This window comes from Catharus ustulatus, chromosome 9 (genome assembly GCF_009819885.2).
Source record: "Catharus ustulatus isolate bCatUst1 chromosome 9, bCatUst1.pri.v2, whole genome shotgun sequence".
In the NCBI taxonomy this organism is placed as follows: domain Eukaryota; kingdom Metazoa; phylum Chordata; class Aves; order Passeriformes; family Turdidae; genus Catharus; species Catharus ustulatus.
The window spans coordinates 12,959,609-12,982,981 of record NC_046229.1 but is presented as its reverse complement, the minus strand read 5'-3'; the positions used below and the strand labels follow the sequence as shown (position 1 = coordinate 12,982,981).

General features: G+C 36.9%; 1 protein-coding gene across 1 annotated transcript in view; it reads right to left on the bottom strand.

Annotated features, from left to right (window-relative positions):
• MIGA1 (mitoguardin 1) overlaps nucleotides 1-23,373 on the bottom strand; it is a 35,710-nt gene that overhangs the window by 11,801 nt on the left and 536 nt on the right. The window contains exons 2-8 of the mRNA XM_033067707.1: nucleotides 22,850-23,019; nucleotides 20,973-21,150; nucleotides 19,836-19,972; nucleotides 19,470-19,596; nucleotides 18,912-19,048; nucleotides 18,050-18,173; nucleotides 1,944-2,044 (exon numbers count right to left, since the gene is read on the bottom strand). Coding sequence (XP_032923598.1) covers nucleotides 1,944-2,044; nucleotides 18,050-18,173; nucleotides 18,912-19,048; nucleotides 19,470-19,596; nucleotides 19,836-19,972; nucleotides 20,973-21,150; nucleotides 22,850-22,972 — 927 coding nt within the window. The 5' untranslated portion in view covers nucleotides 22,973-23,019. The remainder of the gene's footprint in view (nucleotides 1-1,943; nucleotides 2,045-18,049; nucleotides 18,174-18,911; nucleotides 19,049-19,469; nucleotides 19,597-19,835; nucleotides 19,973-20,972; nucleotides 21,151-22,849; nucleotides 23,020-23,373) is intronic.

Sequence of the window (23,373 nt, the reverse complement as noted above, 5' to 3'; positions counted from 1 at the left end):
ACTGGGAAGTCATCACTGCTCCTCCTCACTGCCATAATGTGAAGAATTTCCCTGCCACACACCTTCCTGAGGATGGACAAAATATTAAACCAAGGTGATAGTGTTTTTGTACAAGAACACCAATTCACAGCATTCTTTACCCTGCACCACCCAAGGATGCTCTGTAGCTACAAGTACAGAGTTAGCTGACCCTGTAGTTGAAGCCTAGTGACTCCTATTTAACATTGATGGTGTTCTGGCTAGAAAACCAAACTGCAAGTTGTTCATGTTCTATTCATCTTCAGGAATTCTGCCACCTAAGAATTTCACTAGATTCTTCAATAAAATCTGAGAAAAGAGAGTTTGTTCTATTGGCAAAGGCTAGAACAGCTGAAAAGGTAGAAAAAAATCTTCTTAACTTTGTCCTGGAAGAACAAATTGACAGAAATCAATTTGAGGTATCAAAATGTGGAGAATATTTTCAGGATACTTAAAGACAATTACATGTCTCATTTTGATTCCAATGTTTTTTAGCAGATACTGGGACAATATAGCTTCAGGAGAGGATGATGATTCCACTGAGGTGATACATCCTGGGGTTTTCTGTTTGCTTGGCTGATTGGTTGGTTTTGCCTTTTTTTAAGCCAAGCAGCACAAATGAGCATAAGGGGTTGTTCTCGTCCTCACATACTTGCAAAAGCATGATGAAAGTTCATGGGAAAAGAAAAAAACCAAACCAGACTCAAAGTGTACAAACTATAATGGTTTGCAGCTCCTCTCATGAGCTGGTAGAGTTGAAACAAGCTTGAATTGTGGTCTTGTCCAAATTACAGCAAAGAGTAATCAGTCTCTATGGATACAATCCTCGTTTGGAACGGATGCTAGGCACCACAACTTAATGTGAGTTACTAAATCAAGGTAATTGTGTTATGGAAAAACAAACCCTGCAATAGACAATCAAAACAACTGCAAAGAATGTGTGTGCAATTCTCTCTTTTTGCAACTGACTTTAGTAGCTTAGTTGTAGTGCATACATGAGAGCAGTATCTATCACAAAATGGATCTATTGAGGCCAACTGCCTCTCCTGTTTTTGGAGAAGAGTGCTATTCAAGATCACTTCAGCTCCCCAGAGACTACAGAAGGAGATATTCCTCATTCAAGTAAGTGTGTCACTGCTCATGAGCCTCTTTCAAATACTTCAAGGGAGCTGTAGCAGACTCCAGCTACAGAGACAGGCTGTTACCCAGAGATTTTATGTATCATTTGTGCTCTCATCCCAGAGGATTACAGTAAATTAGATGAAGTACATTATGTTGTCAAGGAAGCTTCCCAGTGTGGCCAGTCAGGAGGCTCCCTGGCAGCCCCACTCACTCCAGGGACTGTCCCTCCCCAGTGGTGCCTGCAGGGAGCTGTGGGGTCCCTGCTCACCTCCCCAGCCAGACAAGCTCAGCCCAAGGCTCCCAGAGCAGCCCCAGACCTCTGGCTCCTGCTAAGTCATTTAATCATGGTTCAACCACAGAGTAACAGCTCCAACTGCTGCCTTCATACTGTTCATGGGACATGCTGTAACAGGTAGCTTTCAGTTTCTTACAATTCCCTCTCAAAAAAACCCCTCCAGGTCTAAACAATACAAAGCCTTCTTCATATATTGTTATAGTATGGTAAAGCAATAAGAAAAAAGAACAGAAAATTATAAATCATGGTGAAAGGAACTACTACAGCCTCAACTGATTGCTTCCTCACTCATGAAAATGTGATCTATTTTTCAAAAGCAACTTCTATTTAGGAGAAGTTGGGGATGCATTATGCCAGTACACAACAAAAAACCTCAAAACAACTGGTTCAAACAAAGCCTGGAAAAGCTCTTTTCTCCCCATTAGAGAAATATATTTTTGCTTACAATGATTAGCACTGTTCAAACAGACCAATAAATCTTTAAAAAAGCAATCTTTAGGAGTCTTACCTCAGCTGTGGAAACAAAGGAGTCCGTGGATGCAATGCTTAATGTATCTCGAAGGCAGAAATCATCCACATTATCCTTTACAGTAATGTCTGTATTTTTATCTTTAAAATTAAAAAAAAAAAGTTTATTAGGCTATCAGAAAATTCCATTTAAGTCTTGAAAATGTGTTTCATGTGTACTTTAACACAGTATTTCATTTGGAAGGCACAATATTATACTACTGTAAGAGTAAATTCTTTTATGACCCACTAACAGATAAAGGTGACTGTGTTTTTCTGCCTTTAAAGTGGATTTTCAAATATCATCCACAATGAACTGGAAGAAGCAAAAAAGAAGTTTTTGCTTTTCTAGACTTCTGATGATCTCTCTATTTTATGATATTACTTTGCTATATTGATCTAGACCCTCAGCTAAGTTTTTCACTTTGCTGTGTTACGTAACAAACTGCTCAGTGTCCTAGCCACCACTTTTATTTTTCTAAATGAAAGTCCATTAATTAAAAGAACATCACCACATTTTAGTTTCACTTGAATTTGTTTCACTTTCTACTTCTCATGCCTTTTTTCACTTGCTGGTTCTTCTGGAGAGCAAGTGAAGCTTTCAATCTTCACTGCATCCTCTTCCCTCAAAAAGCTTCTCCATTGAAATAACACATCCAGAAGTATTTCCTACAGTACAGGGATTCTTAAAGCCTTTAAAATAACTGATATTTTTTTCTTAATATCCCCTGCAATACAGTTTCTCTAAGTTCTGCATTACTTTATTCTCAGATTTCAACTGTTGCACTTCTTGGATGGATTTGTTTTCACCATACAGAAACACTTTCACAGAAGGATTAAATTCGTAAGTCAGTAAGTCAGACTTTGGCTTGATGTGACCCATCCTACGTTCCCAGTAGAGCAGATGCATTTATTTTGGGTTACTTTACCTTCAGACATTACACATGTGTTCCTAAAAGTCTGTTTTATCTCCAAGAGTCAGCAGCACTCAGCTACCCAATGTCATCCAACCTGTTGCTAGGGCAATACTTCATTAAAAACACCATTACATAGTGGAGTGGCCAAATGCCAATTTACTGGGATGGTTTACTCATCACTTGAAATGCTACAAAGCCACATTTCTTAACTATTACTTTGGTGGTTGTTATGGTTTTATTAGTTATGGACTTGGAATGACAGCTCAAAAACTGCATAGAACAAAATATCTGTCTTTGGGAATATTCACTGGGGGAAAAAATATTCAAAGTTTGGACAAAGATTTTACTAGAGTTAAGCAAATTGCAATCACGACTTCACCACTATTCATACGAAGTCTGATTTTTTCAGCTCATTCTTACTAGCTCTTTCTTTTGACCTCTTAAAACCAAGAGGAAAAGTACTGCAGCTTCCAAGTTGGTTGAGAAACAATCACATACTGAAATCTGAAATGCTGGAACAGAAAACCAAACTGTGGTTTGTGAAGCACTACCCTGAGGTCTGCTTAGAGTAGGTGGGTAACATGATGTTTCTTTCTTATTTCTAACTCATGCTTTGCATTAAGTCTCTTCTAATATTACATTAGATGATTTTATAGTATCACTTTTTCACAAAAAAGTTGCTGAAATTGCAGAAATACTGTTAAACCCAGGGTAGTGTGGGTATCTATAGCCTGGCTGCAGATTTTTTGGCTCTCCTTTTTTCAACCTCTCCTTGTGCCTAAGTTGTTTTTACTGTTATATATAAGTTTATGGCTCAATAACAAGAACATATCCCCAGACTGATTCTAAATTATTTAACTCTGGGTTATGTGATTGATTACATATAAATGGGAATAATGCTATTTAAATTTATTCCACATACATTAAAAAAAATGAAGCTCTAGAGTTAATAAAATTTTGACTTAATCTATCTGTGTTGAAAAATTCATACTTCCAAGTTTTCTAATATGCCCCAGAACTATCACTAAGTCAGTATGTTTTTAACATGTTAATTAGTTGAATACAGAATATCTGTGTTTTCACTTAAAGAAAATTCCCATGGCTACAGAAAAAGATACAAAATCTGCATGCTATGAGGAAGAAAAAGATTAAAAACAAGGCTGGTAGTGCTGAGTGAAATGATACCTTTGGTGAGTGGTATGTGCACACAAAGCACAGTCTGCTTAAAGAAAACAAAACAGCCTTGTGAGCTATTTCTGACTCTCAGGCCACCACAACCCTAATACCCTAAAACATCCTTGGCCAAGCAGGTGCTTATCAATACCCATGCTGTGAAGAGAGTACACTATTATGAAAATTCACCATGGAATTTCACCAGGGTGAAAACTAAGTTACAGCTGGAGTAAATACCATGCAAGTACCAGCAGAACATTCCTAGACACAAGAACACGGAAAAAAAAGAGACAGGGGCACAAAGAGACTCCTGGAATGAACAGCTGCAAGAGGAACACACCCACCAGTGCCTGCAACTGCTCACACACTCATCTCTAGTTCTTATGGATTCTAGTAACTTCAGGAAGGGAATACTAGCAAGTATGTGAGCTTCAAATATACCTTACTTATTTGAGCAGCTAAGGAGTTATTTTGGGTTCACTTATCTTTGTAAAGAGGATGAAGTAGAGTTTCAGATGTTACCACCATGGCTCTTGATTGTAGTGCCTTAAAATGTTTATGTGGTCCTTAGATTAGATTAAGGTATTGAAAAACTGGAACAATGCTAAATCTTGTGAAATTACTCCTAGCTTTAAGGTTTTGTGAACAACTATCTATTTAAAACTAAACAAGATTTTTAAAAAAGAGACCAGAACCAAACTATTTGCACATATATTTACAAAGTACTAATCTAGAATAATTACTTGTCTTTGTTCTGGTAAGTTTTCATGGTAAGACAAAGCACAAAGTTAATCCCCTAAATTTTCAGAGCAAAATCTGACCTTCATAACTGCACAGAAATTAACTTTTTAGTATTCAACTGGGAAGCATTCACCTTCACATGATGTTTTAAAACTCTGAAAACCATTTCCATGTTATCTTCCTGCCAACCCTGAATGAAACATGGCAGGAGTTCACAAGTGAGTTTGGCACTTAGCTGACACATTTAAAAAAGGAAAGCACTTGCCCACTAGTAAAGAACTCTCTGGGAGTTACAGATTTTAGTTCCAAGTACCACCATTAAAGCCATGGTTCTCTGCCCAGCCCCCCCACTTCAGTGGAAAATCAGTGCAGTTAATATATCACAAGCAGGAAACCAGGATGAGAAAGGAGAAACTTTATATACTCTAAAGAGGAAAAAACCTTGCAAAGGAATCCACTTCTGAGAAGTCATGGTACCCTCAGAGCAGCAGGGGCCCAGTGTTCTGCAAGCCCACGTTGTGTGCTCAGACCCCTTCGATGTGTGGCTTCCTGCCCAGTGAAAGGAATTAAAATAATCCAGTACAGAGCAGCATGAATCAACACGGGTCAGCTCCATGTGAGAGTGCCACATTCTCCTAGCTCATCACAAGTGGCAAAGTGGTTTGTCATCCCTTGCTGGAACATCCAGAAGCAGCTTTATTTACATTTATAAATGGTCATAATTCTGAGAGTGCTCATCATCACTCCTACCAAGTATCTGCTGAAGTATTACAGGATGGACACAGAAAGTAGTGAATTTTATGTAATTTTGTATCTATAAAAAGAAAAATCCCAGCCTTCATGTGCCCCTTTGGATGACTGGGTCAGACAGGCACGGGTTAAAAAAAGCAAGCCAAGAATGGAGCAGGGTACGCACACAGACCACTGTGGATCTAATGCTGCATTATGTGTTTACATTCTCCAGTAACATAAATATCTGGGGTAGCTGGAGGCACCAAAGCCGTTACCGACTTCAGCATGAAAATGTATTTCAGGTCAGGGAATTTTAAAAATATCTATCCAAATCTTGTAGTTTACCAGTAAAGCAGCAGTTATCACGAATTCATGGTGTCTCATGGTTCTTTGTTGCAACTGCTCTGATGCAAACTGAAGTGACAGATTAGAAAACAAAGCACCAGTCCTCCCACACCCACCAAACCCACAGAAGATACTCCAGCCTTGCTCTCAGTGGGTGCTCACACCACCAGCAGGGCCTCTTTTAACTCAGAGCTTTTGCTCAGCAGTGTGAGACCAGGAACTCAGCAACCAAAGCTGTCTGGTGGGGAAGAAGAACTGGGGAAAAGGGAGCACAGAACAGCATCAGATAATCAGTGTTTGCATTTTCACCTTCCTCCTAGTACTCACAGACCTTTGTCAAGGTAAGCCTTGGCTGAGCTTACTGCTGAGCCTTCAAATTACATCCTTAACAGAAAACTCAGTAGTTTTCACGCAGGGAATAATCTTCTGCTTATGTGTGAATAGAAAGCCAAATCTTCTATCCTTGGGAAAAGTTAACTCAACAGAGCTTTCATAATTGTTTCCAAGCACAACTATAATATTCAGGGTTCACATAAAAACCTTCTACTTAAAACACACTTATATACAGGTATAAAGAGGTCCTTTTTCCAATACACTGGGTTCTCACCTAATTATCATTATGAAAATGCAAGATGTTCTTCAGTCCCTATGTTCTGTGTTACTTTGATGTTATTCTTAAAACAAAAGTAGTACAGCTGATTAAAAGCTGAATTAAAAGCATGTATATAGATGACAGTAATATATTCTTCATAAGTAGAAAATGCTTATAAAAATGTAATAGTACAATCCATTCAGTTTACACACATAAGCAATAAAATCCATCTGAAAACTGTGATGTACTGATTTGCATTATTTGCCATCTGGAAAAAGATGCAATTTGCCTTAAATACTCTCATCATCTTCAAGAGATTTTTCCAAACACTTTGGAAAGAAATAATAACAATTTCTGTGATGTTGATAATAATTTGGCTATTTTCAGTCATTCAAGACTTTGTCCATAAAGTTATATTATGTGCAGAATATCCCATTTAATGGTGTATAAAATAAAACAACATGACTACTGCTCTTATATCCTATTACTCTCATCTTGCAAAGGTAAATAAAAAGCACAAAATTAGATGAGAAATCATTTCAGTCTCTTCATGTAAAAGTTAAGTGTACCTGAGAAAGGAGTGTAAGTTCAATTTATTTCCTGTAATCCATGCACACTGGTACATCAAATTATGGAAGAGTATTAGGAAATACTATATAAATTTGATATTCTGGAATGGTGATAAATTACATTATTCTTTCAAGACTGAAATCTGCTAAAGAATTCTTCCATAAATTTGATAACAAGAGTTGGAATATTTTCTGATAGTTACAATTTTTTTAAGCAAAGAAATTACCAAAGGTTAAAAATATCATTTTATTATAGAGAATATGACCTGTGAAAGCTGTGTCTGAATCATCGTAGCGGGATTGATTGTAAAACCAAAATTTCTGACTAGAAAAACCTCACCATGAGAAACTCTACAATCTCAAGGAAGAGGCAAACACATGTGGTGCTATATTGCTGAAATCTGAATTTTAAGAAAATAAAGCAGCATCAGAATGTATTTTATACCCTGAATTAATACATCATGTGTGCTGACAGTTGAGAAATCAGTTTAGTAAACACAAAATAGATGTGTGCATGTTTTCACCTCTCTATTTTACTTCTCTGACTCTCTGCTTTACAGACAAACAATCCTGAAACAGATTTTTGACACGTATCTTGTGTAAATTACATGTCACTGGGAGGTCTCTCCCTACCACACAGCCTTTCATTTCATTGAAAATGTAAACACTGATTCATAACTGCACGGTTCTACACTTATACAGGGTTACAGTTTTTCACAACTTCTTTACCTTGAACCTAAATATCAGTGGATCTTCCTTGATGGGAAGGTTTCAATCCCCATCCTTTACAGAAAAGTTTTGCTTCTGAGCACTCTTCTGTTTTCAAGTCTAATAGTTTAGGTAGCAGTTTCTGTACTTGTATTTGATTTGAGAGAGAAGATTTGGCAACCAAACCAAGTTTGCTCAATTGTCTAACCCAGACAGGGTCTGCTTGATGGATGTGCAGCACAAAGTTGTCACTCCTCTTCACAGCAGTACTCCATTCTCCTGCAGTTCAGAAAGCATCACAGCTCTGTTGTTCACAGCAAAGACCAGTTTGAATTCCAGTGCTGCTTATTTCAAAGCTGAGACTTTGAAGCCCCAGGCTTTATAGCACAGCCCTGTGGAGCCTGCCAGACACTTCAGTCATCGGATTTAAATGTCACTGCCTTTTCTCAGTTCTTCAAATCTCAAACCAAGTGCAACCTACTGCTATTTTTGCACAGCCACTTTCTAGTGACAAACGCATGGTCTGTTCAACCCCATTCAGTGGGACAGTACATTAACTCATGGGGATGCAGAGCAGATTCAAGATGCAATGTCATATTTAGAGAAAAAGGAAGTACAAGGTTAACTTTCAGGCTTCTACAGCTAGAAATTAGTACCTTCAATACCTTTCCTACACCAGAGGTAGAAAAGTCTTCTCACCAGACTGAGAAAGGAGTCTCAAAAGTAAGTGAATTTCTCCTTTTGGTCTCAGTTCTTCCACACCTGTGGATCAGTGGGTACTTAAAAGCAGGATGTTTATACCAGTGCATTACTATTCATTGCCCCCTTCTTGGTTTTCCCACCATGCAGTTCTTCAAAGAGCAGATATTACCACACATAGTGATAAAAAGGGACAATAATAACCAGCAACTGTTGCTCAGCTCCTGAAACTTGTTGTGTTTCTAATTGTTTCTTCAAATTACTTTTTATTCAAACCCATTTCTTAACATGTTATATGAAACCCAAAAGAGCAAACATTTTAGTATTCTGGCATAAAAACTACTTGCTGGACACAGCATAAGTGTATGGGACCATCCAAGATGAGCTTGTCAAACTAAGATTTCTGGGAAGGTTTTTCTTTAGCCTGTACATTGTGCCATAGGGATGTTGACATTTCAAAGCAAGAAAGACAGCCTGACAAAAGGAATCCACATATTCATTTGCCCCTCCATTAAAAGAAACATATGCTGTCCAGCAGCTGATAATTCCACTTACTTGTATGAAGACTGTATAAAAAAAATCTGATACCTTCTCATCCCTGAATTATCAAAGACAGAACCAGCTATACAACTGGGGACTCTCAGTGAAATAAACATCAAAAGATGCAGACATACATGTGTGTTTTAGACTCACACTTGGGCTGTATTCAGAACGGGGCATGTTTGACAAAAACCCTGTAAGAACAGCCTAATAATATCAGTCCTCCCTTTAATTTCATGGCAGAACTATTTTACAGAATGTTGCAGACTCCAGTGACACTGCTCAGGAATGTGACTGGCTTCTGCAAACCCAGCCGCACACAGATATGGTTTAAGAACTTAAATTACTAAGACATATGCTTAACTTTAAGCAATAAGACTTAAAGAATATCTTAAGTGCCCCACTGACTGGGGCCTACTCACAATCCACTTGTCCCCAACAATGGGAAAGAATGAGATAAAAATCTATAAAGTTGTACTCTGTGAAGAGTTCTGAATCTTTAGTTTAAAATAAGTAAGACAAATTATCAAACTTACACTAAAAAACCAAACTCATAACACTATAAGGTTGCTAAATGCATTAGCAATAACATATTAACACTTGAATCATAATGCAAGTAATGATTAGAGCAACCTGACCACTGGCAATCACCTAAGTTCTGTACTTTTTTTATTATTCAAGCCTTGCTTTATTTTAATCTTAGTCTGGTTTATCACAGGTAACTAATATATTAACTAGATGGCAACTTTAACATCTGTTTGAGCAGCTGCTAATCAGTGCCTGTGTATGTGGAAATATGCATACATTTACCTTTAAATACTCACAGCATTTCCCCATGTAGAACAAGGGCAGCTTTAAATAGCAGGAGAGAGAATAAAGCCTGGTGTGATCGACATGTGCTCTTGAATCAGTTACACCACAGTACTTTGCTACAAACTGGATTATTAAGGAAGGTGGGACATGTCACAGTCCAGGTATCTCACAAAGAATTAGAGACAGTAATTTGTTTTAAAAAACCCTTTAGTTTGAACCATCAAAAGAGAAATCAAACACATCTCAAATGCAGTTACTTTTTCTAAGATTTTTAGCAATTAAGTGCACAAATACATGCATAAGAGAAAAATGCCACTTAAATAACAAATTCTACCCCCTCCATTGTTATTGTTCACTTTTGCTATAACTTTCCACAAAAATAAATTTACTCCCACATATAGTTTCAACTTTGAAACATTTCAAGATGAAATAGAAGTTTAAGAAAATTGTAATTTATTAAAAGGCTATCAGGGATTAAATGCTTACACAAGCTACTTGAGCCTTCCAGTTACAGGTCAAACAATTAAAAAACCATACCCCAAACTAAATGCTTGTCGAATAAAGGTGCAGAGTTGTAGTGATGGGGCATGGCTAGTGCTAGATAAGAAGTCCTGTTAACAGCAATTCTTGAAGACTGAGCTGTGTGAATATATCACAACCTTTCATGCCAGCTTGATGGGTCAGAGTCCTTCACTTAAAGGGCAGCAGGATTTAAACATACTAGACACATTCATTAAGAAAAGTTCTTAGCTTTTGGGTATGTGCACATGCACACAGTGTTTTAATTTCATTTTAAGTACTTGAAAATAAATTGCAGACAGAAGTGTACCTATTTCAGTTCTAACTGCTGAATTAGTAAAACTACAGTGCAGAGCTCTGTATTTGCTGATTTTATGATTCTGTCAATATTCCATTTTGATATTGTGCTTTAAAGCAACTGGAAAGCTCAAAGTATTGTTTTGCACTTCCAAGACTAAACCACGAAACTAAGAGAGTTGATTACCTTAGAAGTCTTTTCAAATTCTGAACTATCACTGCCTTTATCTCCCCCAGCCTATTCTGGTTCACCTTTCTTCATTTTGCCCAAAAACATTTCAGACAAGCCTCTCTTAAAAGTAGACTGCAATGCAAGAAGAGATTGTTTTCAGAGTTCTAGAAGAGGAATTGGCCCTATGGACCAAAACATGATTCTGATCACCAGTTCACATAACCTCACACTGTCAGTACTCCAGCCACAAAAAGAAACACTTATCACACTTACCCCACCCTCGCTCGTTGCCATCTATCTGATTATCTATAGATTTTCGTTACCTCTAGAACATTTATACTCACAATATATACAAACTAATAGAAGTTAAGTGCATGTACACCTTATCTAGTAAGAAGAAGAATCTGCAAACTATAGCTTGTTAAGAATGTATCACAAGAACATGAGAGGAGGTAAAAAACCCCAATGTCCTGCATTTGGAGTCTTTTTCTACTTACATATAACTTCAAAATGCAGGCAAGCAGTTATTAATTCAATTCCTCCTCAGCCTGGGGAAAATGATTACTTTTCTTTACTCAAAAAGAAGGTAAATATGTACTTTTAATTTTTTTTTTTTTTAATGAGAAAGAGACAGTTGCAGCTGCTCACATACTGTAAAGAACAACCAGAATTAGTTGAGATGCATTTTGTGTGAGAAGACCTGAGCAGGGATGCACAGGAGCAGCTAACTGAACAAAGTCTGGGAAATAAAATCATGTTGGTGGATTGTGGCTCCATTTTAGAGCTAAAAAGAGGATTAGTTGTATTTCATTTGAAGAGAAGTTCCCAAGGGAGAAACATCTTAAGAGAGACGAATAATCTGTTCAGAAAAATGTGCAAAGGTGATTTTCATAAACAACAGTTAAGTCCATGTCAGACAAGCAAGTTTTAAATGGACAAGGGAAGACAAAACATGGCAGGAGTCAAGAAGTGAGAGAGACAAGGGCTTAGACAGGAGTTTTGGTGTGGGCAGAAAGAAGACAGGGCTCGGGGATGCCATTTAAGGGAAAGCAATGAGGTGTATAAATAGCCTGCACTGTTGGATCTAACGGCAAAGCTGTTGGGCAAACAGTAACAAGAGTCCTCAAAAACCAGAAACAGCCTCTTTCCCACCCTATTAGAAGTGCTTTTGGAAAAACTTCCAAGCTAAATGACCATAGTAAGTGACCTTGACTTTTCCAGTGCTGGGTCAGTGAACAGTAAAATAGATTTCTTGAGCCACTGTTGAAAAGATTTCAGCTTCTAGCATTAACAGAAAAATACACTCCACGTTAGCAAATAGCAAATAGCAACAAAAACACATATTATGAATACCAGTATTTTTCAGCAGCAGTAACTTGACTGCACAGCTATGCAAAGCTCCTTTGCATTTTTAGTAGAGTATTGCCAAAACTGAGAGTATCACTGAGAAAGCCAAGCATTACAATATTTTCACAGATAAAACATTTGCAAAATTATTTTTGCTTCAGTATTAGATTGAACTTCTAACTACCAATCTTACTCCATTCAAGCATTGTACCTTGGTGCTTTCTGATAAGGAATTTTATGGACAGCAATTTAGAAAGGAAGTGTTATTGATACTGGATAAAATGAGAAGATTTAAATATTGCTGATTAGGGAAGACATAATCCAATTCAAACATCTGCACTTTGAGTATCTTTTGGGCATCAGAAATAAGGAGTTGCAGCAACAAGTTGGAGTAGGAGACACCTCATGTTTTAGCAATTACTGAACTTCAACAAACTGCAATAGCTAAAAATTATGTTCAAAATATGCATTTTTTTAAAAATAGCATTGGAATAACTTCTCTGGGCTTTTCCTTAGATTTAGAAACATTTCTTTCTTTCCTTTTCCACCATTTGTTGGGATGAATACATTCTCACAATTAGAGAAAAAACTTTGATTTCAATCTAAGGTTTGAGCCACTAGAAAAATATTTAGGCTTTCTCCAAGAAATTAAGAAATTACTTAATGTAAATTTCTCCTGAAGGAACAAAGCAAGCAAAAGTTTTCAAGCTAACATAAAAAGTTCCACGACTGTAAGTTATTTTATAGTATGTACTACTAGAGCTCACCTACACGAAGTATTACAAACTGCTCCTCATTGGAGACTAGGAATTACAACTAGAAACACTTGTTGCACACAGCAAATAAAATACACTCAAACTAAAATTTTTCCAGTAACGTTTCAGAGGCAGGAAGAAAATACAGGCTGTAGACATTAATCCATGGATAGGAAGACATTACAGAAGTCTGTATTAATAAATTATATAAAAACGAGGTTTCAACAGCTTCACTGATCATGCAAAGATTTTTGTTTGTTTTAAGAGCTGCTGAAGAAAAGGTTTCTAATATGTAAATCAGTTCTCTAAACAGTTTTGTCACTAGGTTAAAGGCTGTGCTTATTCTCTTCAAAATGCCAGGCATATCTTTGAGTGTGAGAAGAAAATCAAAAAAAGAAACAGACAAACCTTTCAACAAAATCATCCAACAGCACAGACCTTTGTGAGAGATTTTACTGTAGTAGCTCAAACTCCATTTGTTCTAAACTGTGTAACTGATACACAATAAAAAGTAAATATTCTAAAAGTTAAAATGGATTAACATTAAAACATTTTAATATTGTCAAAAAGTTTAAGGGCCACTGCACACAAGTCACCATCAGTTTGAATGCCAGCATTCCTTTTTACAGTAGAAATTAAAATAATAATATGAACTATTAGGAATTTAGCACTGACAAGGAACACTACAATTTGAGAATTTTCCCCTCTGACCTGAAATTCTGCTTGTAAGTAAACTTATTGTTTGTGTCCCAACTCTTTGAATTCCTCCCAAGTTAACTCGACTAACATTTCAGTCTGCTAGAAAAGAACTAAATAGGAAAAAAAAATACAGAGAACTTTCTTCAAGGGCAAACTACTGAAAGCACTGGAAGCTTTTAACCCTCTACACACCTTTATATTCATCACTCAGAAATATCAGGATGAATATTTTGTTTCAGTTTTGTGCCAACTGCCTCCTTTCTGATGGACTGCAGCCTTATTCCTGCTCATGAAAGCCTGTCTGTAGGCTTCCCATGCTGGTTCACAGTACAGAGAGGCACAGCATAAAAAACCCCCACAGTTTAGCCCTACATATTATTTTCACGTCCAGAAGTACTTTTTCTACAGAAATCGTATTTTAGCTTACTGATTTCTAGGATAATACCGAAAGTCCAGTGGAGAATGCAACAACAGTGAACACAATGGCATTCCATTATTTAAAATGCAAGTCCTTTGCAGGGTGGTATTAATAATTTATAACTCAACAACAGCTTACTGATTTGAAAATTATTATTTGTAATTATTTTTATTATTATTACCCTTAACAATAATCTGCTCACAGGGAGAAAATACGTTTATTTATACCTCTGTCTTTTGTACTGCTGAAATCTGAATATTTGGAACTATTGGAAGTAGCTGTCCTAGCAGGCAGAAGAGAGACATTTCAGACACAGCACAGGAGGAAAGACAACGGCTACACCGATAAGCTCTTGTATTCCAACAGGCCCCCAGGTAGCTCATTCCTGACTCTCCCATGTGACATGTTACCCCATCAGCCTCCTCTAGAAGGCTGCAGATTGGCAAATTGTTTACCATGCACAACCAAATTAAAATAGTAAGTGGGATCACAGAGTGAAAAGCACGTCTGTGGTATGATAGATCAATGGCAGCACTGAGATCTAAATTTGATTTGGTAGAGGGAAATGTTGAACTGGGAAGAGTAACATGTGAAGGTTTGGGGAAGGAGCAGTATCTATGAATAGTAGATAAATATGGGGAGAGAGGTTTCAGGAGCTCCAAAAGTTTGATAGAAGAATTTACAGAGAAAGTCAAAATTGAGAAATTGCTAGAAATTTTTACCTTTGTAAGTTTCCTTCTGAACAAAACTGAAGTTTTTTATAAACCAAATTATAAGCAACTTACATTCTTATAATAATGAGAAGTGCCAATCAGGCATTTATGTAGTACTTGAGAGCATCTGTCCAACTGTCAGAGCCTCAACTCCAGCTGTGGCTGATCACAAGCACTTCAGGTAGAAAAAACAGAAGACACAGCCACAAACCATATCTATCTTTCCTATGTATCAGAGAAAAAAACCAGAGCTAAACATTTTCTGATTACAGTTGTGGTTGAACAGTTGAAACTCTGAAGCACAAAAGCTTATTGAGCACCTTTTACAAGCTGCAAGTGTCATCACAGAATAATTTGGGTTGGAAGGGACATTAAAGACATCTAGTTCCACCCTCTGCCACCACTAGATCAAGTGGCTCAAAGCCCTGTCCAGCCTGACCTTGAGCACCTCCATGGATGGGGCAATTACAGATTATTAAAGACAAAGGCTTTTTCTTATTTCACTCCAAGGCCCACAGAAGAAGAAAAAAATAACAGTATGGGGAAATACTTAAATGCCAGAAAAACCACACTGACCATTTAACCCCAGGTTTGTATCTTCCTCTCAAAGAATGAAAACATCCCCCAAAACAGGACTAAAAAAAATAAGCTTGCCTCTGAGGGTAGTGTGTTGAGGGTAGCTTACTTCAGAACTTCACCTGTTTTACTTGAACTGGAAATTCGATCTAGCTACAACTCCAACAACAAGGCCTACAAAACCCTCAGCACCACATACCTTTTCCATGTGTAAGCAGCTATTCAGAACAAGTCAGCCACCTCTCAGTATTTTCTTCAATAATGAGCTGACATGCCTAACATGAACCACAGATTAGCTGGTTTTTCCAAAACATGGAAAAATTTTTATGGCCCGTTTTGTGCTGTCTAGAATCTCCAATCTTCTGAAATATGACCAACAGAACAGGACACAGTATTCTAAAACCACACCAACTCAAGACTGCATCTCTGCCTCTACACTGGTGCTGTCCTTTGCACACAGTCAAAAGTTAGAAAAGCTTATTTTCTGCAGCAATGTGTCAAGAGCTTACACTGATTATAATTTGAAAGTTTCCTTAAGTGTTTCTTCATGATTTTTCTTTTAAAACTTCTCACTTGTGTACAATCCATACCTGCCAGGATCAAATGTAGTTGTTACTATTTAAAGAGAATTCTCTTAACCTCTCAAACCTTTTCTCTCTCAAACCTTTGCTTTAATTCAATGCTTTAAATGCCCTAAATGATAAATTTTTATCAACTTCCAGCTCTACAAATGATTTTTAATTAATTACACAGTTGATAAAATTACAGCATTTGACCAAATACCTTCCCTAAAAGTAAAATCTCTCCTCTAACAGTGGGTAAAAATATAAATAAATGTTTACACCAGTGAGCTAAATATTATCACCTAATTTATGCTATACCAATTCACCAACCTGCAAAGCTCTCAAAAACCCACAGTCCAAGAAAGCTGCTATGAAACTACATCAGTTGGGACTAACTAACTACTGCATTATTTTGTCTGTGATAACAGAACTACAAATCAGCAACTCTGTTTCACAGGCATGACATGCTGGAGATTGTTCCAAATTATTGGGAAATTGCCCATTTATCTCAAAATCTTAAACAAACAACCCTCATTCTCATTTTCCAAGATTAGCGAATAGTAAAAGGTAGATTAGGATGCTTTCTTTATGTAACATCTTAAAGAAGTTTCAGGTATAAATCACCCAGAAAAACATCTCAGCTATCTCTTTTGCCACAAATTATACTAGTTCCTACATAGCACAGGACCTCTCATTTCAGTTTCTGTGCAGAACCATAGTTTGCATTTTGCAGTAGAGTACTACTCTTACTCTGAGTAGTGCAAAGAAGACTGTACTATCTTTATTTCTTTTGACCATTGAGATTTCATAATTTTCTTGGACTTGCTTATTCTTGTGATTCTTGAACTCTTCCATTCTTGTTGTTAATATATCTAATATTGAACAAAAATCTTCCAAGCATCACAAATGCTACAAAGGAGATGATCTCCTTCTGAATTTTTATTAAAACGTTCTGAAAAAGTGAAGCATCCTTAAATATACTTGCTGTTCAAGTCAAAAATTCAAGAAAGATAATGACGAAAATCTCCAAATCCTGAACACAGAAAACAGTATTCACTAAACCAGTTCATTACTTTTCTCCTCACTCATCTAGGCCAGCAGAAATAAAATTTAAATAATAAAATAACTCAAGAGATCACAAATTATTTCTACAAAGAACATTTGAAAGGAATCCAATTCTCAGAACATTCTTGGTAAACAAGAATTTAGTTATCACATCTGAAAAATGAAATATTAATTGTAAATACTCCCAGGGTAACAAAGCAAAACAATAATTAAACACATTGAGTATTCACATGACGTCCTTTGAATACCATTTTATTAATATGGCCTGAAGACAGAAATCAGAAATAAACTTCTAATTATAATGTATATACAATGCAACTTGACTTACGGTTTCAGATATCAAAATGAAACGTTCAAACACTTTTTTGCTTTAAGGGTTGCATTTACAGGTGTATGCAGTGGGTCAGAAAGCCAGCTGTGACCTGAATCTAATCCCCCCTTTGGTCAAAGCTGTGTTTGGTGATGCAGGATGAGGAGGGCCAAGAGAGGACAGCACAGCACTGCCACCTTGTGCCAGCGAGCCCGAGCCCAGCACATGGCTCCTGACTGAGCCCAGAACGTGCTCTGCCTTCAAACTCTACAGTTGTTTGAGAACAGATGCTTCATCTGGAGTTATCAAAGAGTGCAACAGCATCCATCTTTAAGATCCAATTCTTTCAGTAAAAGTAATCAAACTATCTGTACTTAATCAGCATGTCAGGCAGTAAGTACTGATTATATTTGCTGTTGTTACAGCTTTATCAGAACTGTGATAAGTTTCACTCACCAGAGATAAGACCTCTGCCAATGGCTATCTGCTTCAGATTAAGTCTTTCAAGCTTAATTTTCCTTTTTGGTAAAAAAATGATGATAAAGCATACAAAGTTTCATAGTTCAGAAGATGCATAAAACCTCTGAACACCCATGCTATAAAAAGGGTCATATATTCTTGCTGTATAAATGTTTAAATACTGACAAGTTACAAAGAGAACATTTTCCTTTCAATCCACTGTTATCTAAAATAGAACCACTTCTTCAAACACGGCATAATAATGTAAAGAATGTGATTTTTTTGTTGTTGATTTACTGATAAATATAATTTTGCTGTGGGTATTTCAGTCCTACCCCAGGAGTCATAATTACAAGCAAAAAAGATGTAAAGTAGCAGTACTCACCAATATCATTAGCTAGAGCAGCAGGATCAGAGACCCCAAGAGTGGCTTCAAACTCTTCCTGAAGACGATAAGCTCTTTGAAGAAGAGATTCAAGCTTATGAATGAATTCAGCACTAATGATATCCTGCAAAAAGACAGACATTAGAAGATTTTCTATTTGCTTTCAGCCTGTAAGAATCCTTTGTAAAATCCAAGGATATTAAGTCTTCACAGAGGCCACATTAATTTCCTACAAACCACACAGGGACTCTGGCAGATGAAAACTGCAACACTCACAATATATACATTTTTCAGAACACACACATATTTTATTTAGTGTAATAAAAAATAAAATCTAAATTTAAAAATATTTTAAAATTATCTGTGATGTTTGCTGCACTAGAAATAATGAAAGTAACACATATCTGTTTATTTCAAAATATTTCTAGCATTTAGTTGACAAAAAGAAGGAAAACAAAGTTTAAGCACATTGTTTGTGAATATGCACAAATTGATAATTTTTCCTGAGACATTTATCTTTGGCAAGAAGATACTCTCTCACGTAACCATAAAAGAAAGAGAGGAGCCAAGGCATTATGTGCAGGGAAGCTGTCTGTCTGATAGCTTGATAATACTCCAGAAGCAAACACCAATGCATCAGCAATTGCCAAAAGATAAATAATGTTAGTTCCCTTCCCATGCCCTCCTCCAAACAATCAACCAAAAGAGGCAGAAGGAATGAACTCAGATCTCCTTTAAATACAATACTACTAAATAGGAAATTGAATCAATTGTCAAGTTTGGTAATTGAATTTGGAAAGATTCAGGTAATAACACAGAACACATTATCAGGGCAGCATCAGTAGATTACAGATGTACTCACTTCTACACTTTCTTCTGCAATTGCATCTCCTGCTCCCAGCTTAATGGAACCACAGATTGCTTCATCTTCAACTTGCCTGTTACGAAAAGTTAGGGCCTGCTCCCAGCGCCGCAGCGCTTCTTCAAACAGCTCCATACCTAGGGCAGAGCAGGAACAGCTTCAGCTACATTCACGTTTTAGAGACATGGGAAAATATGTAGCCAATATAAGCATAGTTATCACAGAGATGTAAACTGAAACAACATCACTTCCCAGCCTATACCAGTATATTTCCAGTTCATATTTACCTTCTTTTTGCATAAAGAAATGTGATCATTTTCCCCATGTGTCAGGGCTTGACTTTAAGGATTACTACTGCAAATAGTGGAAGAAAAAGTATTCTGGAAAACTAACTTTAGATCAAGTATGATTTCATAATTTTATGGAAATGTTCTCAAGACACTTGCCACCAGGACACTGAGAAAGAACACAATAATATTTTGTGTCACTTTACCACAAACCCAAGAAATTATTTACATTCATTGTAAGCAGATGTTGAGTATTCTTACTATGACTTACCCATTAAATATAAATTTTCAGGTGTAGTCACTGGAATATTGACAAGCTTAACGTCATCCTCATCTGCTTTATCCCAGGAATTAGAATTGGCACAAGCACAGCTGTGACAAGAGGTGGCACTCTGAACCTTAAAAAAACAAAGTGTTGTTACAGAGAGTATCCTTAAAACCACATTCCTGCCAGAGTACATTATAGCCAAGCCATCTGCCAGAAACTGGTTTTATTGTGTGGTAAGGAGAGTGGTTTCCCAGCATCTCTAGCTGCCTGTGCAGTTTGTTCAGGAAACTTCCTTCAGCTCAGGGAAGCCTTTAGATGCATTCAACACAAGTTAACAGACATTCAAGAGTCTTAAAACATTTTACTTACCGAGGCCAGGCTTTGAACTGAACCAGAGTATTTACTGAAAAGTCCTCCATTTGCATAGATACAGGACTGAGATCCTTTTTCCTTGGCAGAGCTCAGAGAAAGAGTCAAGTTTTGTCGACTACTGGAACAACTAGAACCTAAGAGATACATTTATTTTAAAGCTCTTGCAAACTCAAAATACTGCTTCTTCTGGAAATCTATCAAGAATTGCATTAACTCTTTTCAATAAAATTCAGTTTAGAAGCAAACAATTATTCGTTTATTTACAGTTCTACTTGAGAAACTACACATTGGAATCCACTATCTATAACAATAACTATTAATTTTAGCTTAATTATTTGCCTATTCTATAAAAAACCAGATCTGAGTTTCTCTGTATTGAGATATACACACAAGAATGGCAAAACCCATTGTTAATACACTATTGATAAAAAGAGTTTTAATCCTGGTTCACAATCAAAACTTCACCTTTGACAAGAAGCCCAGGGTTTTTATAAGATACTGTAAGTTTGTTTCTAATTTGACAAATTCAATATTTAAAGCCTAACAAATCAAACCCACTCAGGTGTTCCATCCTATGGAGATGATTAGAGAAATGGAGCACCTCCCCTATGAAGAAGGGCTAAAAGTTGGGGTTGCTGAGCCTGGACAAGGCTCCAGGGAGACCTTACTGCAGACTTTCAGTACTTGTACTTGTATAGTACATTCAGTAGTGTAAGCAAGATGGGAACAGACTTTTCAGTAGGGTCTGCTGCAATAGGATAAGGGGCTATGGTTTTATAACTAAAAGAGGGCTGATTTCGATTAGATAACAAGGAAGAAAGTTTTTACAATGAGGTTGCTAAAACACTGGAATGATTGCCCAGAGAAATCATGGATGCCTCATCCCTGGAAACGCTCAAGACCAGGTTGGATGGGGCTATGATCAGTCTGGTCTAGCTGAAGATATCCCTGCTCAAGCAAGAGTTGTGGACTGGATGAATTTTAAAGGTCCCTTTCAATCCAAAATATTTCATGATGAAAGGAAAATAGTTTGGTTTACTATTACAGTTACGCACACTCCTCCCCTCACACAACTTTTTCTCCTCTCCAAGAAAACAACAACAAAAAAACCAACTTGGGGGTTCCATGACTTACCTTTTTCTGAAGCAGCTGCTTTCGTACACTCTAATATGAGATGAGTTGGTTCCCATGGTGGCACTTTCTTGTTTTTCTTTCCACGTCTTCTTTTAAAGTGATGGGCCAGAAAAATCACAGATATTGCACTCACTGCTGTTACTGTGAAAAGTTTCTTTAACCCTGGGGAAAGCTTTATCTGAAAATAAAAGTGTGATTTAACTGCAAACATATACTGAGAGACTGCAGGACCAAGAACTATAAGGTATATTACAAATCCACAGACTGTAGGGATCTAAACAAATGACTTTCAAACAAAGATTTGGGTTTTTTTAATTTCTTCTTAATGCCATTACAAGGCAGGGTTTCAATTAAATCTCTAACAGCAAAAAATTACTGAGATGGAACTTTCCTTTCACAATTACACTACTTCTTGCACTGTGAAAAGTGGAAAATCCTAATGCCAATATTCATGTGATCTTTGAATTTCAGTAGAACGTGCATTTAAATACACTTCTCTAAGCTAACAGTTTTGAAAAAAACCCTACATTTTATTTTGGATCTAGATCAGTTATAGGTCTATAGGTGTTTATGTTAGTAAGAACCACACACATTAACAAAATTTGTAACATACAAAGTAACAAGATACACAAATAATGAAAGTGCCATTTAACTGGAAACCACAGTTCACATTCACAAAAATCTTTTGGAAACTTATGCTGCTTGAGGAACAGACTGCTGGGAGAAAACCAGATCCAGTCCTTGGGAGAAAACCAGATCCAGTCCTTGGGCCTCATATGGTGTTTGTGTAATGTGATTCCTCATACCAGAGAGAGCACACATAGTGCCACTGCACCCTGCACTCACTTCTGGTTGCTGTGCACTTGGTAAATACTATCTGAAAAAACACTGAAAGCTTCTCTCTGTCACTGACTTTACAGTCAACAAGTCAAGCACCTTTGACTTGAGACCCCTGCCCTTCCAGGTCCCATGCCTTGACTGATGTCTGCAACTCCCACTGCACTCTGTGAGGAAAAGGAAATGCCCAAAACACAGCAGCAACACAAAACTTACAAATTTCACAAAAGACTACTGTATTTCACAGAAAAGAGTTAACCAAACACCTGAGATTAAAACCTCTAAGATCACAAAACTAAATGTTAAAATGAATGACTCAAAGAACCACAAATAGATCTTTTAAAATATTTTGTGCCTACAAACATGATAATAAATTGATTATCAGTGAAATGAAAACCTAAAAGAGGAAAGTTAATAGTTGCACGTAAGGGAGTTGCATGTGGTATTTAAACAGGACATGAGCATGCTGCAACATGAAAAAGAAAACAGTGATCTTCCAGTGAGAGTTTTGAAGAATTTAATATATAGAAAAAATGTGGAAATGAGCATATGCAGCTAAGACTATCTCATCTTGGTTTTATATGCAATAAAAGAAAAGGCAACTGTGAAATATTACATAGCTTTTGTTTATAGGACTAATTCAATAAAAATAAAATATAGTCATATTAAAGACTGTAAAGGTTTTAAAAGCAGAACTCAATACTATTATTCAAAATTTAATGACAGTTATGTTTTGCTTGTAAATACAAAAAAAATCTACAACAAAACAAAAATTGAGAATTTTGATATTTTGAGAATAACTTAATTGTTACAAAATGGAGATATACAGACATTGCAGGTAAAGCAGATGTATGATGATGTACTAAACATTTGTTAGCAAAAAGACAAAAAGACAGTCTTACTTTACTTCAGTTACAAACGAACTAAACCCCAAGGTATTCTGTACAAATTCAATTCACACTCACAAGAGCATGCACAACACTACAATAAACTTTAAATGCATAACACAAGTAACAATATTTAGATAATATATTTATTACCTGGTTAAAGGAATAATACCAAGAAAGGGGAAGATTAAACACCCGTAATGCTACTGTCTTCAGAGAAAATCGTGTCTCAGTAACAGCTTCTTCTGACATGGCTCCTTCTCTCCCATACCTCATTAAGCGAAACTATCTTGAAAACAATCACAGATGGTCTCTGGAATACTCTGTCAAATGAAGGATATATACTAAGTTACGCAACAGAAGCCCAGGACGATTTTCTCCTACAAGCTCGAATCTCTTATATCACAGGTACATGACTTGTTTGATTAATGTTTTTGAGTAGAGGCAAGACTTAATGTGGAGACAGCCAATTTTCTGGTTCAGCTTAGGCCCACTTGCCCAGCTGCCGCGAGCAGACGTGCAGATGTGCAGCCAGGACTGAGGAGGGCTCGGTCTGCGCGGATTAGCGGCCGTTCTGTACTACAGCCCCTAAGTCACGCCCGGCAACACCCCTGCCTCCGAAAGCACGGCTGCTGGAAGCACATATCCGCCAGCTCAAAGAATTAAAATATTTGAGG